General features: G+C 47.0%; 1 protein-coding gene across 2 annotated transcripts in view; it reads left to right on the top strand.

Moving 5' to 3' along the window:
• Positions 1-1,856: 1,856 nt before the first annotated feature.
• Positions 1,857-12,272, top strand: part of BMP6 (bone morphogenetic protein 6) — an 88,120-nt gene continuing 77,704 nt past the window's right edge. The window contains exon 1 of one of the 2 annotated variants that reach the window (XM_038126729.1): positions 1,857-2,979. In XM_038126729.1, the coding sequence (XP_037982657.1) occupies positions 2,547-2,979 (433 nt within the window). In that variant the 5' untranslated portion in view covers positions 1,857-2,546. The remainder of the gene's footprint in view (positions 2,980-12,272) is intronic. The other variant, XM_038126728.1, reaches the window with a different exon arrangement.

The raw sequence follows: 12,272 nt of genomic DNA, 5'->3' as shown, positions 1-12,272 counted from the left end.
GCAATGACTTGTTAAGGAGGGTGTTAGCTTCCCACCTACACAAGGGAATTACCTCCAGAATAAAGTAACTTAAGAGAGAACTACTGGAAGGTTTGCTGTATGTCCCCGTCCTCAGATTTCTTTAAACTCAGATGCCCAAATGCTTCTAACTGTTGTAACAGCTGCTGTTTATTGCAGTAACCACTATTTCAGATTAAAATCATAAAGGTTTGATAGATGTTTGAGAATCAGAGGAGGAGAAACACCCAAAAGCTGCTCCCAGAGTCTGGCACTGTCTGTTGCCAAATGTGCACCATCTCTTCCTGTCTTCGAGAGAAGCAGGGAACATTTCAGATGGAAAGATTAATTCTTCAGCAATAACTGTGTAATGGGACACTTCCCTCTCTCATTGTCAAAACAGGAAGCCAAGGCTACAAAGATCCTCTGGACACAGCCACAGGAGCTACACCCAAACAAGCTCAGGGACTGGGAAGTGAATGTCTGTGGGAAGTGGCTGCTGTCCTACTCCACCACCTGCAGGAAAAGTACCTGCCTAGGAAACGTCCCTCACTCACCTAAGGGCTTGTGCACTTCCTCCCAACTTCCCGACGCCCTTCCTAAGGGGTTACAAAATGTCCTGCATCCCTCTCAGCTCACGAAGGAGAGAGTTTGTGCACTGAGCTCTACTCCTGGGAACCTGGGTTTTCCCAGCAGGATCCCACACTGCCTTACAGAAGGAAAGGTGTGTTGCTCACCACCTCTCTGGGAGTGAGCCCTAGTCTCATCTAATAAAAGCAGCCCCATTGCTCTATGTTGAGAAAAGTGAATAAATGAACCAGCAGTACAAAAATTTCCCTGGACATTGCCTTCTTGAGTCCTTCCTGGGAAACACAGACCTCTTTCATGAAGGTAGTGGGATCTACTACACCAAAAGGAACATCTTGGGTCTGTGCTGCTGTCACATGTACCCCCATTTTCAAATTTTGAGAGTCTTCACAATCTGGGGAAAAAAAAAGGTGCAAAAGCAACTTGCACTTCTTCCTCCCACCCCCATGACTGCTATGATCCAATCTCCTAATCAATGCCGTTTTTCCTATCAAAACAAGTTTTTAAATATCCAGCATTACAGTGTTCCTTGACTGGTGCAGTTAAAGCACACATCTGTAACCTTGCTTTCAGAGATGTGAAGGCTCAGTGTAACCTCTTCTGAAAATACTGTATTCTGTCCTGAATATTCTCAGCTGTGTCTCTGGGAAGCTGAATATGAGCTTATTGCCAGATTCTGATTCTAATAAAGTTGATGGAAATTTTGCCAGTGACTTCAAATGGTCCAGATATTATTCTCGGGCCAACTCCTACGAAATTATCCCAGTTCAAACCTAGAGCAATTGCACTGATTTCAGTGAGACTAGACTGGTTTCATACATCCAGTCCGAGGAGGATCCATGAAGTCAGAGATCAGGATATGGAAGAGCTGCCTCTTGCTCAACCAAATTGCTGTTATTGAAGTGTTGGATGGTGTTTGTTTTTGGTTTTCTTTTTTTTTCTTTTTTTTTCACTCTTTGATGAAAGTCATGAAATCAGAGCTGCAGCATTACTGCAAGAGGGGGTATGTTCTTTTCTGGCAGTATAGCCTGCTCCACAGGATGCAGACCGGTATTCCATCAATCAGGGCTGGCGTGGGGTACCTGGGTAGTCTCAGCCACGTACCACAGTTTCATATTCAGTTCTCCAAGATACTCCAGAAAAAAAAAATGCTGTGTAGTATGTCGTAACCTGCTAAAATAAACCGCAACGCTTATTCAGATTTAGAAAACCCCACCTATTTTCAGGACAAATAGCCAACACCCGCTGGGGGCAGGAAGGGTGGCCGAAACCCTTCCTTTAACAAGAAACAAGCCGGCAGAGTCCAGCGGCAGGAGCCGCAGTTCGGGGCAGCGCCGCTCCAGCGCAGCGAGCCCGCGACATCCGACGGGGCCGGCGCTTCTCAACCTGCTCCTCGGCCGCCCCCGCCCCGCCCGTCCGCCCCCGCGGGGCCGCGCTACCTGCGCCCGCTCCCCGCCCCGGAGGAGCGGCCGCCCGCCCCGCCGAGAGGCGGGCGCGCTGCTGATTTGCCTTCGCTGTCAGCAGCCGCGCTCCGGCCAGCCCGCGGGGACCGGGGCTGCAGCCGCAGGAGCCGCTCGCTCGCTCTCCCCCTCCCTCGCTCGCTCCCCGGCGGCGAGAAAAGTTTGCCGCTCTTCACCCTGCTCCTTCTCCCCCCGTCCGCAGCCCCCGCGGCCCGGCGCGGATCCCCCGGGCAGGGGCATGGCGCCCTGAGCGGCCGCAGCGGGCCGGGGGCGGCCCCGCCGCACCTGAGCGGCGGCGGGCGCGGGGGGCTCCGCAGCGCGGTGCCCCGCGGGCGGCCATGCGCGGCGGCGGCGGGGGCGAGCGCTGAGCCCCCCCGGCCCGGCCGCCCCCCGCCGGCCCGGGCCGAACCCGCCGCGGGGAGGCAGGGCTGGAGGGCGGCGGGCAGCCCGCGGGGACAGCGCGGAGCGGGGACGTCGCCCGCCTGCGCCCGGCCGAGCGCCATGCCGCGCCGGCTGGCCTGGCTGTGCTGCTGCTGGGCGCTGCTGAGCGGCGCCTGCCGCCCCGCCGAGCCCGCGCTGCCCGCCGAGGGCGGGGAGCCGCCGCCGCCCGCCGCCGCCGCCGGCTCGGGCTTCCTCTACCGGCGGCTGAAGTCGCACGAGAAGCGGGAGATGCAGCGGGAGATCCTCTCGGTGCTGGGGCTGCCCCACCGCCCCCGGCCGCTGCCGCGGGAGCCGCCGGCCCCGCCGCCGGGACGGCTGAGGGCGGCACCGCGCTTCATGCTGGACCTCTACCACTCCCTGGCCGAGGGCGCGGAGGGCAGCGCGGGCGCGGAGAGCGGGGGCCGCCCGCCGACCCCTGCCCCGCCGCTGCCCAGCCCGCAGGACAGCGCCTTCCTCAACGACGCCGACATGGTCATGAGCTTCGTCAACTTGGGTGAGTGAGGGAAGGAGGGAGTCCTGGGCTGCGCGGAGCCCACCGAGCCACTCGCCCGTACGTCCGTCGGTCCCGCGACACCCCTGGCCCGGGCAGTGGGGACGGGCGGCCGCTCCCCGGTGGGGCGCGACGGGGTCGGGGCTTTGCCGGCTGGGACCCACCTTGGACTGCGCGGGTTTCGGCCAGGAGGGCAGCTCACTTCGGGGAAGTGCAACGCCTCTCGCAAACAGCAAAAAAAAAAAAAAAGAATATACCCCGGCATGCAAAACCTTGGGCGGAAGGAATGAGAGGAAGGAAGAAAAAAAAAAAAGAATAATTACTTTTTTTTAGTAGTCCGTGTTCTGATGGTAGTGGTCAGAGCCTGCAGTTCAGAATTAAGCACACCCGCCTCTGCTTCTTGGGCAGCAGAGCTGGGGTCATGCCAGAGTATAGGTTGCACTCACTCTATGCAAGGTCCGGCAGCAGAGATGCCTTTCGGACTTGAACAAAGCACAGCCATACTACTTCATGGTGTCCTCGTCTTCTCCTTTTAAAATATTTTTTGTTTGTTTTTATTTTAAGGGATCAGAGCTAGTGTGGTGGTGAATATGTGTACTACTCTGTGTAGGTTATTCCGGTGACTGAGCATGGGAATGCGAAAAAAGTCTGTGTCATGTGGAAATCTTAAATTAAGTTTTGTTAGACGTCAACCTGCTCTTCAAACAAATCATTCTGTCAGCGATGTGAAGGGCTCTGAGGCGGGTATTGCAGTGGGAAAATCATTAAGTTTTTTACTTAAAGGAGCTCTTAGTACTATGCAATTGTAAGGAAACAGTGTAATTAGATTCAGCCTAATGTGGAGAACGAAAATATTTCAGTTGGCAAATAACAGTTCCTTTTTTTAGGGAATTCCTGTGAAGCTCAAGTGTCTTAGCCGGTCAGCTGAAGACTTTGCCTTTTTACTTGTGCTGCCAGAGCTGTGTGCCAGAACGACAACAGCTTGTCTTGTTTAAAAAAAAAACCAAACCAAACCGAATTTGTTGTGTGTTTACTCGTTTGGAGCAGGGATATGTCACTGCAGCAGGAAATTTCTTGGAGCTCCAGTGCTGGTACAGGTGTTCAATAGCTTTGTGCTGTGCTCTGTGCATCTAGAACAAGAGCTGATTAGTTTTTTGTACCTGATGGAAATCACGTGGTAGGTCAGAAGAGCTGCAAATAGTTGTTGAAGGATTTGTCTACATTGAAGCCAAGGCAGCCACGACTCGTAAGGGTACAGCTGAGCTGCCTTAGGTGCTCAGACCTTCCAAGAGCCTGGAGCCCTGCTGTCTCCTTGTACTGCCAGTGTGTACCTGTCAGGGTCTCATCTGCCTTGTTTTAAGTCAGCTCAGGGATGTTTAGGTGGTGTTGCCATCTCAGAGCTCGGATGTATTTGATTTGATTGTATTTATATTTGATTGAGACATCCTGAAATTGTCAATGAAACTAGCATGGTCTGTGGTCTCAGCTCAGAAGCCAAGATCTGGGAAATACTGTACAGGTTTTAAATGCAAAGGGCATCTCTTTTTCTTCCCTCCCAGCCTCCCCAAACCTCTCTGTCCTTTGAATACACAGAGCTGCTGTCCCTGTTCTTTGCCTTGGGGACTTTCAGGAGCTATACTTGGAGCTGAGCTGTGAGTTTAAGAAGTGTGATGCTGACTGTAGCTGTCAATAAGCAACCCCCATGTCACATCGTACTTGAGGGATGTGAAACAGGGTGCCTGCAAGGGGCTACAGAGTTCCCTAAAGAGCTGATTTCAGGGATAAGTGTGAGCATGTGGTGTTTAAGAAGGTAATTAGCTGTTTGTAAAGCACTAGGAGAGTATTATTAGGTGGTATAATCTAAAAGTATGTGTTTCTTTTGAAAATAACCCCTTCCACTCATGATTCAAATCAGTTCAGATAATTTGGATTTAGACACTTATGTAACAATGAGGAAAATTATTCATGTAATGTAGTGAAATAGTGCAATTGAAATGCTAGTTATGTGTCTCAGGAAGCATGAATCAACTGTAGAAATTTCTCATCAACTTCCAAATCCCGAGTCATAAATCATAATGTCATTTAATGTGATTTTTTGTTACCAGAGTGTTGACAAATCGATGGGCTGGGACTGAACAGCTGTTTGGCTGTTTTCTGTGGCTTTGACATACCAGGGATTTTTTTGGGCCTTTCACCTGTGTATTGACATTTTCTTTTCCATTTAATGGTAATTCAGGTTGGAAAACTAGAGGAAGCCTAAGGTTGTATTCCAATATAGAAACCAAAGGTTTGATGGGAGAAAGCCAGCTTGTGATCTGTCAAAGTAGCTTATTAGATGAAGTAAGAAATGCAGCAAAAGATGGTGGGATCACAGCAGAAAGGGAAGAATTCTTAATTTCAAGCACACTGACTAATCCAATGAAGTACATGTCAAACAACCCTGAAAACTCACAGCTGGAATCTGCTTATAAGTGGACACTGCCAGAATTATTTTAGTTGGAGCTTTCGGCATGTGGCCATGTATGCTGTTACTTCTGTTCAGTTAAAACTGACTTCTGAAGAACTTTGTGTTCAACCTTAAAGACTTGCCATTCCATTATTGAAGAGGCAACTACCAAAGAGATGTGAGGGGCCCTTGCTGTTCTCTCAGGGTGAGGAGTGTATGGTATCACCTGGGTATGCAGGTGAATGTGGCTGTGTGGGTGTCAAGTCAGTGTGGGTGACCTGCCTGCAGGTGCTGATGCTGCTTCTGCTGCAGCTCAGAACCAAACCAAAATTTGACGCATCTCATTGTGCTAGAAAGCCATCATCTAGGTCAGCTGTGCAGAGGAGTCCTACTTTGTCATGGAAGTTTGCAGGTGTTGATGTTCTTATAAAAGTGCTTTTAATTTCTCCAGCCCTGTAGTCTGAAAAGGGCCACTTGCTTGTAGTCACTGCTGATTTTAAACATGCAGGGCTCCAGCCCTTCCTGACCAACCTGCATCCTTCAGTGTGGGGACACAGCAGATGTGTTTTCTCTCTGGGGAAGGCCATGTTTCCATATGTGCAGAGTATGAGTCCTCTTTGCGAAGGTCTTGCAAAGCTGAGGTACTTTGGTGAGGTCCTGGATTATTCAGGCACTGCGGGCTTGTGTCAGCTCCAAAGGTGATGGTGTTCTTGGAGATGGCTTCTATTTCATTCTGAGTTTTTTTAAAGTGAAACAGGAAGGTCACAGAAGTGTGGAGGCTCTTCATGCAGAGGGAGTTGTTGTCTTATAGGGAGGACAAGAAGTATCAGTCTTTGAAATGGGGAATCTGGGATTTATCTTTCTTACCTGGTGGTGTCTGTATTGTGGTGTGGGCAATGATTCCCAGAGGGGCTGATTACAGGGGAGCTTAGTGTGTCCAGGGTTTCCAGGAGATGCTTAGCACTTCGTTTTATGAAAAAAATTCCATCTGGACAGCAGTATCAGGGAGGAGAAATAATTTTTTTGTTCCCATTACAAGCAAAATCACACTAGATATAAACCAGTTCAGATAATTTAAATAATAAATTTAATCTATCAGGTTAAATACCAAAACATAGTTTGACAGGAAGCATAATCTGTCCGTGGTAAATCTGGTCCCTTTTTTGGGAAGACAATCCTAGAAGTGTCTGTTTTGGGTGTTTTCATTAGGATGAAGCGTCCGACAAGTGCCTGTTTCTTTTCATTTCACACATAGGAAGTCTGGATAGCTAGGACAGATGGAAACATCTGCATGGATTCACTGACAAAGCAGGGTACCAAACTCCTGCACTGTGGAAATAGCTGTACAGCAGGATTGTGGGGCTGGGGCGGGGGAGTGCGTTGTGGGCCAGGCATCTTTGTGAAACTGATTAGCTCTTCTTGTAGGAACAGCCTTGATATAAATATGTGGCATGTCTTGACACAGTACTTTTGGGGGAATAACATCTATTAATGTTTCCTATCTGGAAAATGTACCTTCCTCATGGCACGAGATAAGGTTATCTTCTCTTGGCAGAACAGCCTGGGGTTGGGATGGAGATACATATCCCTTGACCCCAGTGTTCTCAGGCACATCAGTGTTGATGTGAAGGGGATCTGTGCTGCATCCTCTGTTCACCAGCTGGTGTCTTCAGAGTAGTGCATGCTGTGTGAAGCAGCAGAAAACAAGGCTCTCAAAGACTTGGCTGCTTTAACAGCATCCAGAATTATTGTGTATCGTGAAGGGTGCTGTGAAGCAATCCTATGTCAGAACATGGTCTTCACCCATGTCCTCCTATCGTGGCATCCACACTGAGAGGATAAACAGCCATGCACTTCCTACAATCAAACCCAAGGAATTCAGTGGCAGTCTGAGTTTCTGCGGTGACCCAAATCTGGGGCTGTTGATAGACGTGCAGTAAAAGTCTGAACCCATCAGACCTGCAAGAGATAAGGATCATAAAAAGTGTGCTTTGGGGTATGGTACCTGGTTATTCAGCATTGTGGCTTTTTGTAGCAGACTAACAGCCCTGATTCACTGTATGTCTACTTTTGGAGAGAGAGTTTTCCCTTTTATCATAAGACCCACAGGTCCCTTGGGAGGGCTTCATGCAAAAGGTTGAGGGAAAGCTCGCCTTTTGCCAGCCAGTCCTGCAGTCAGCCCTGAAGCTTCAACACTATTTGAATTGGGATTGGGGTGGAAAGACTCTTCTATTTTTGAGTCCCCAAACACAAGGCAATCCCCATCTTCCCTGCAAGACTTCAAGTGTCAGCTGGGGCAAGGGTGCTCCCTTTCAGTGCAAGGAAGTTGCTGGGTGGTAGATATAAGACTTGTACAAATACATTCTCTTTCTTTCTCTCCCCTTGCCTACAAAGCAGCACCTTATGCATGTGATGTCTTACAAACAGGCTTTTCATCTTTTTGGCAGTGGTGACCTACCAGATTTCCTTCTAGGAATGATCTCGCACAAATCCATAGCACCTTAGGTGCAAGCAATATGCCTTTGTTCTGCACAGCTTTTCACAGGAGGGAAGCAGTGCTCCAACATCCTTACATGTGTTTCTAAAGCAGGTGAATTTTTTCATCTGAAGGATTTGATCAGCCCACCTGCCTTTTTCCCAGTACCGTGCTTGCTGTTGGGAGATAGGAAATTAGGCAACCAAGATGTCTCAGGGATGTTGTGTGATTGGATTGATGGGACCGTACCATTCATACTGTCATCCCATCTGTTTATACTCTTGGCCACGTGTTGTAAAGGTCAAGACATCTACTCAGAGGTAATAACTGGAGTGTGTGATGCTGTGGATCTGGCTGTGCTGCCAGCTGGCTGTGTACAGCCTGACTTGCTCGGCATGTGAGCAGTGTCCTCCACGTGTGTCCAGAGCAGGCCAATACTAGAAATCACGAAGCTGATGATGGGAATGAGTTTGCTGACTTCTGCCAAGCCTTGTATAGTGGGCTTTGATGCCAAGACAGATTCCCAAGTGCCAAAGAGCAGCCTTATATTTGCTGATCAACTGATGCAGCTCGAAATCCTCATTTATGTAATCTCCTTGAAGTAGCTGTTGGTTGCAAGCTGCCTGTTAGTGTGGAGCTGCCTGACAACACAGTTAAAGAATGGGCAAATGGTCTTTCAGAAGTCCTCAGCTCCTCTGGACTTGGAATTTGAGGGACTATAGTCATCCTTCTGTCTTTGGTTGGAGCCCTGAAAGATGTGTGACTCCTGGAAATGCTGCTCTTCAAAAACTGTACTGTTAAAATGAGTGGAGGTTGTGTTCATGTAAGCAATTTATCCAAGTCTGACTGTCATCTGGACTAAGCTACTGGAACCAGACAGTGTGACATTAGTAGGATTATTCTCTGTCTTGTGAAAGCTTTTCAGAGCTTCAAAATTTACAGTCTTAGACTTCAACATTTCACACAAATTTTTGTTCCAGCAACAACAATAACAACAGCAATTTATTGTAATTTAAAAAGCTGGTATTGCCAAACCAGTCTTGATTACTTCAAGCCAAATTTTTTATCTATAAATAAATGAAAAGTTGCATTTTGAATTAGAAACCCAGGTGTGAGGCTGGTGGTTTTTGGTTTTTTAAAATTTTTTTGTAAAAATAAAAGCAGAACTTCCTAGTTCTTTCCCTCAGAAAAAATTTGAAGCTAAACCACTTATTATAAAAAGGTTTTTTTTGGCAATTTTTTTTCAGCTCAACATGGCTTTAGCAGAAAATCACTTGGGCAGCTGTCATGGATGTCTTGTGCTGAGCTCCTGCTGGGACTGCTTGCTGCAGGCTTGTACCTCTGCCAAGGAGATGTGGATCCTTGCTGGGTCTAGTCCGGTGCATTGCAGTGGTTACACTCTCTCTTGTAGTTTTAAATATAAACTTCTAAGCGGTGTTTGTGATTTAGGAGGAAGGAAGGTGGTGTTTAGACTTTCCATGCCATGGAGTCATGATTCTCTTTAGGTCATCTTGCCTCATTGCTAACTTGTAGGGGGTTAGAGGAAGGTATGATTTACTTGGGACGTAAACAGTCCCATTGTGTGTTTCTGCTGTGTCCCAGCAGATGCACAGCTATGCTGTAAAGTTCAGCCCAGCTCCTAATCATTTAACGTTTCCACTTGACCATTTATATAGCAGTGTGAAGCAAAGAGCAAGCACTATTGCCCAAATGGAAAAATGGCTCATGGATGAGAGATTCCCATTTGTTACAGCAACTATCAGACCTCAGAGCCTGGGAGATGGAGGTTAAGGACTGGAAAACTGTCTTCTGCCCACCTGATTCTTGGAGCCTGGTGTTGGGTCACACCTAGATTCCCTGTTCGATGGAGCTGCAGTTTTCAACTCAGACAGGGTAGGTTTAGGTTGGACCAAAGGCAGGTTTTTCAGACAGCAGTAGTGAGACACTGAAGCAGGTTCCCCAGAAGAGCTGTGGATGCCCCATTCTTGGAGCTGTTCAAAGTCAGGTTGGATGGGGCTTTGAGCAACCTGTTTTACTGAACAATGCTTCTGTCCATGGCAGGGATTGATCTGGATGACTTTTGAGGATCCATCCCAGCCCAAACTGCCTGGAATTCTAAGTGGGAATTGGGAGGACTTGGGACTGGGATTCTGTAGCCATGATATGCTGAGGGTGAGGAGACATGCCTGAAAACGTTCAGTGAGTCGTTTGTTTCCACCTTTTTTTCAGTCATGGCTGGTAGAGGATGAGGAGTGGTGCCTTCTGCAGAGCTGCAGCCCTTGCAGCAGGGGTGGCTGGCAGCAGCACACTAAGTGGCCTGGTGCTTTGCACACAGGGGCTTTGGGAAGGGGATGTGGCTGCAGCTGCTGCAAGACTGTTGCAGGAGAAAAAAGCTTAATTAAAGAAGCTGAGTCCCTGTGGGATTGCAGGGGTGTTTAATACCTCGTAATGGACTTTGATTCCTAAAAACTGCTGTGGATTGGGGTTGGCATTTCCTGAACTTTTAGTTACTTAAGAAACAGTCTTGTAGTGTTGGGTAGAGTTTTGGAATGGATTTTTTTGTTTGTTTGCGTTTTGGGTTGGTTGGGTTTTTTTGGTGATGTAATGAGTTTGTTTTTTTTTGTTTTGTTGTTAAGGGCACAAAGATTTTGACAGCGCTGCTTTCAGCTCTTTTTATTTTACGTAGCAGTGTTCATCATAGCACAATGACAGAATTGAATCAGTGGTAGCAACAGTGGGAACTTTTGGCAAAAAAGGATAATGTAGACAGAGCCGAAGTGTTCTGCTAACTAAAACAGTAGCTGTATTTTTCAGAGAGCTAGACATGACTGTTTTGATCCAATGTGGTGTTAATCACAAGAATACATAACTGCTTTCCTGTGAACTTTCCCCTTAAAAATATCCAATGATATCACCTGATGTTTTGCACTTATGCTCAGTATAACCAGAATTTAGAACAGCTGGCTCCATATAAACTTGGAACATTCATAGGTCAAATATTAGTGTATAAATAAAAACATTTTGAAAATGAAAACAGAAGCACAGTATTGGAAATATACTGAATGTGCAGATGTACTTCATGGCTTGAATAGCTTTACAAATTAAACAAGACAGTGTTAACACTTGTTCTGAAGAGTCAAATTTCCTGATAGTAAATGAGGGAGTGTTTTCAAACAGTATTCCAAAGATGTGTTATTCCATTTATGTTAATAGTTGTTTGCAGTGTGAGAAATGTATGAATTGGCTATTTGAAACACTCTTCTAACGAATACATATTTGTTCAACCCAAAATCTTGTAAAACGGAGATCTACAGTTTCTTTTATCAAGTGCAGGCTGTAAAATGTGCCACGTTTAAAGCATGCGCAGAGATGTTTATGTTGAAGTGTACTGCTGTAGCTTTCTTATCTTGTCGCTCACCTCATCGCGTTTGCGTGGTGGGTATGGTCAAGGTATTAGACACTCTGTTTGTACAAGGGCTAAAGGGTGACATAATGTCTATTGAAGCACAAGTGTTAGGCTCCACAGCAGGCAACAAAGAGCACTTAAAAAATGAGAAAGATTAGAGCTCATGAGCAGGGTCCGATAGTTGCACACATAAGCCAAGATGTGTTGGAGGGAGGAAAGGGTCAACAGCTATGGTGTGAAACAGATGTGCCCCCTTGCATCCTTGTCTCTCCTGGGCTTTCCAGACCACTTGAGAGAGAAATCCAGAAGAGTAAAGCTCTTAGCAGTCAATTCCAGTCTTTTTACAGGGAATAAAATTGTTCAAATAAGTTGGAAAATAAGGTTTAACTGTAACTAATGCATACAAGATGCAAAAGACTTGTCTGCCTCTGCCTTTGTAAACTCTGTAATAATACAAAGTTGTTTCAACATGAACACTTGCTGCAGCCTAACTTCCATATTTTTCAAACTGCTTTAAAATATCTGGATAAAGGTGTTCTGTATCAGGGATTAAAGAAGTGGGCACAGATTTAATTCCTCATGACACAGAAGCACCAGCTCCCTCTTTCAGTCCAAATTCAGATGAGCAGAGGTAGAGGCAGCAGTCTTTAATTGCCAGATGCTCTGCAGGAAAAAAGGAGGTAGCATTTCCTGTGTCACTTACCATTGGCTTCCCATTCATGTTTCTGCAGGAAGAGGCCTTACACACTTTTAATGTACCTGAGTCTTCATAATGATGCCAGGCTTGGTTCTTCAAAACACTCGTGTGTGAGCAGGGAGAGGCTTCTCTGCAAGGCTTGACATGTGTGCACAATTTTGATGCAAAAAAAGTAGGAGGATAGTTCTAAAATTTAAGCCTGGTTTGAAATTCATGTTTTAATATCTACACAAAGATTTGATTCACAAGTACAGAATCCAGGTACTCAACT

The sequence above is a fragment of the Motacilla alba genome, chromosome 2, assembly GCF_015832195.1.
Source record: "Motacilla alba alba isolate MOTALB_02 chromosome 2, Motacilla_alba_V1.0_pri, whole genome shotgun sequence".
Lineage (NCBI taxonomy): Eukaryota > Metazoa > Chordata > Aves > Passeriformes > Motacillidae > Motacilla > Motacilla alba.
The sequence above is the reverse complement of the archived record's forward strand: the minus strand, read 5'-3'. Positions and strand labels throughout refer to the sequence as shown.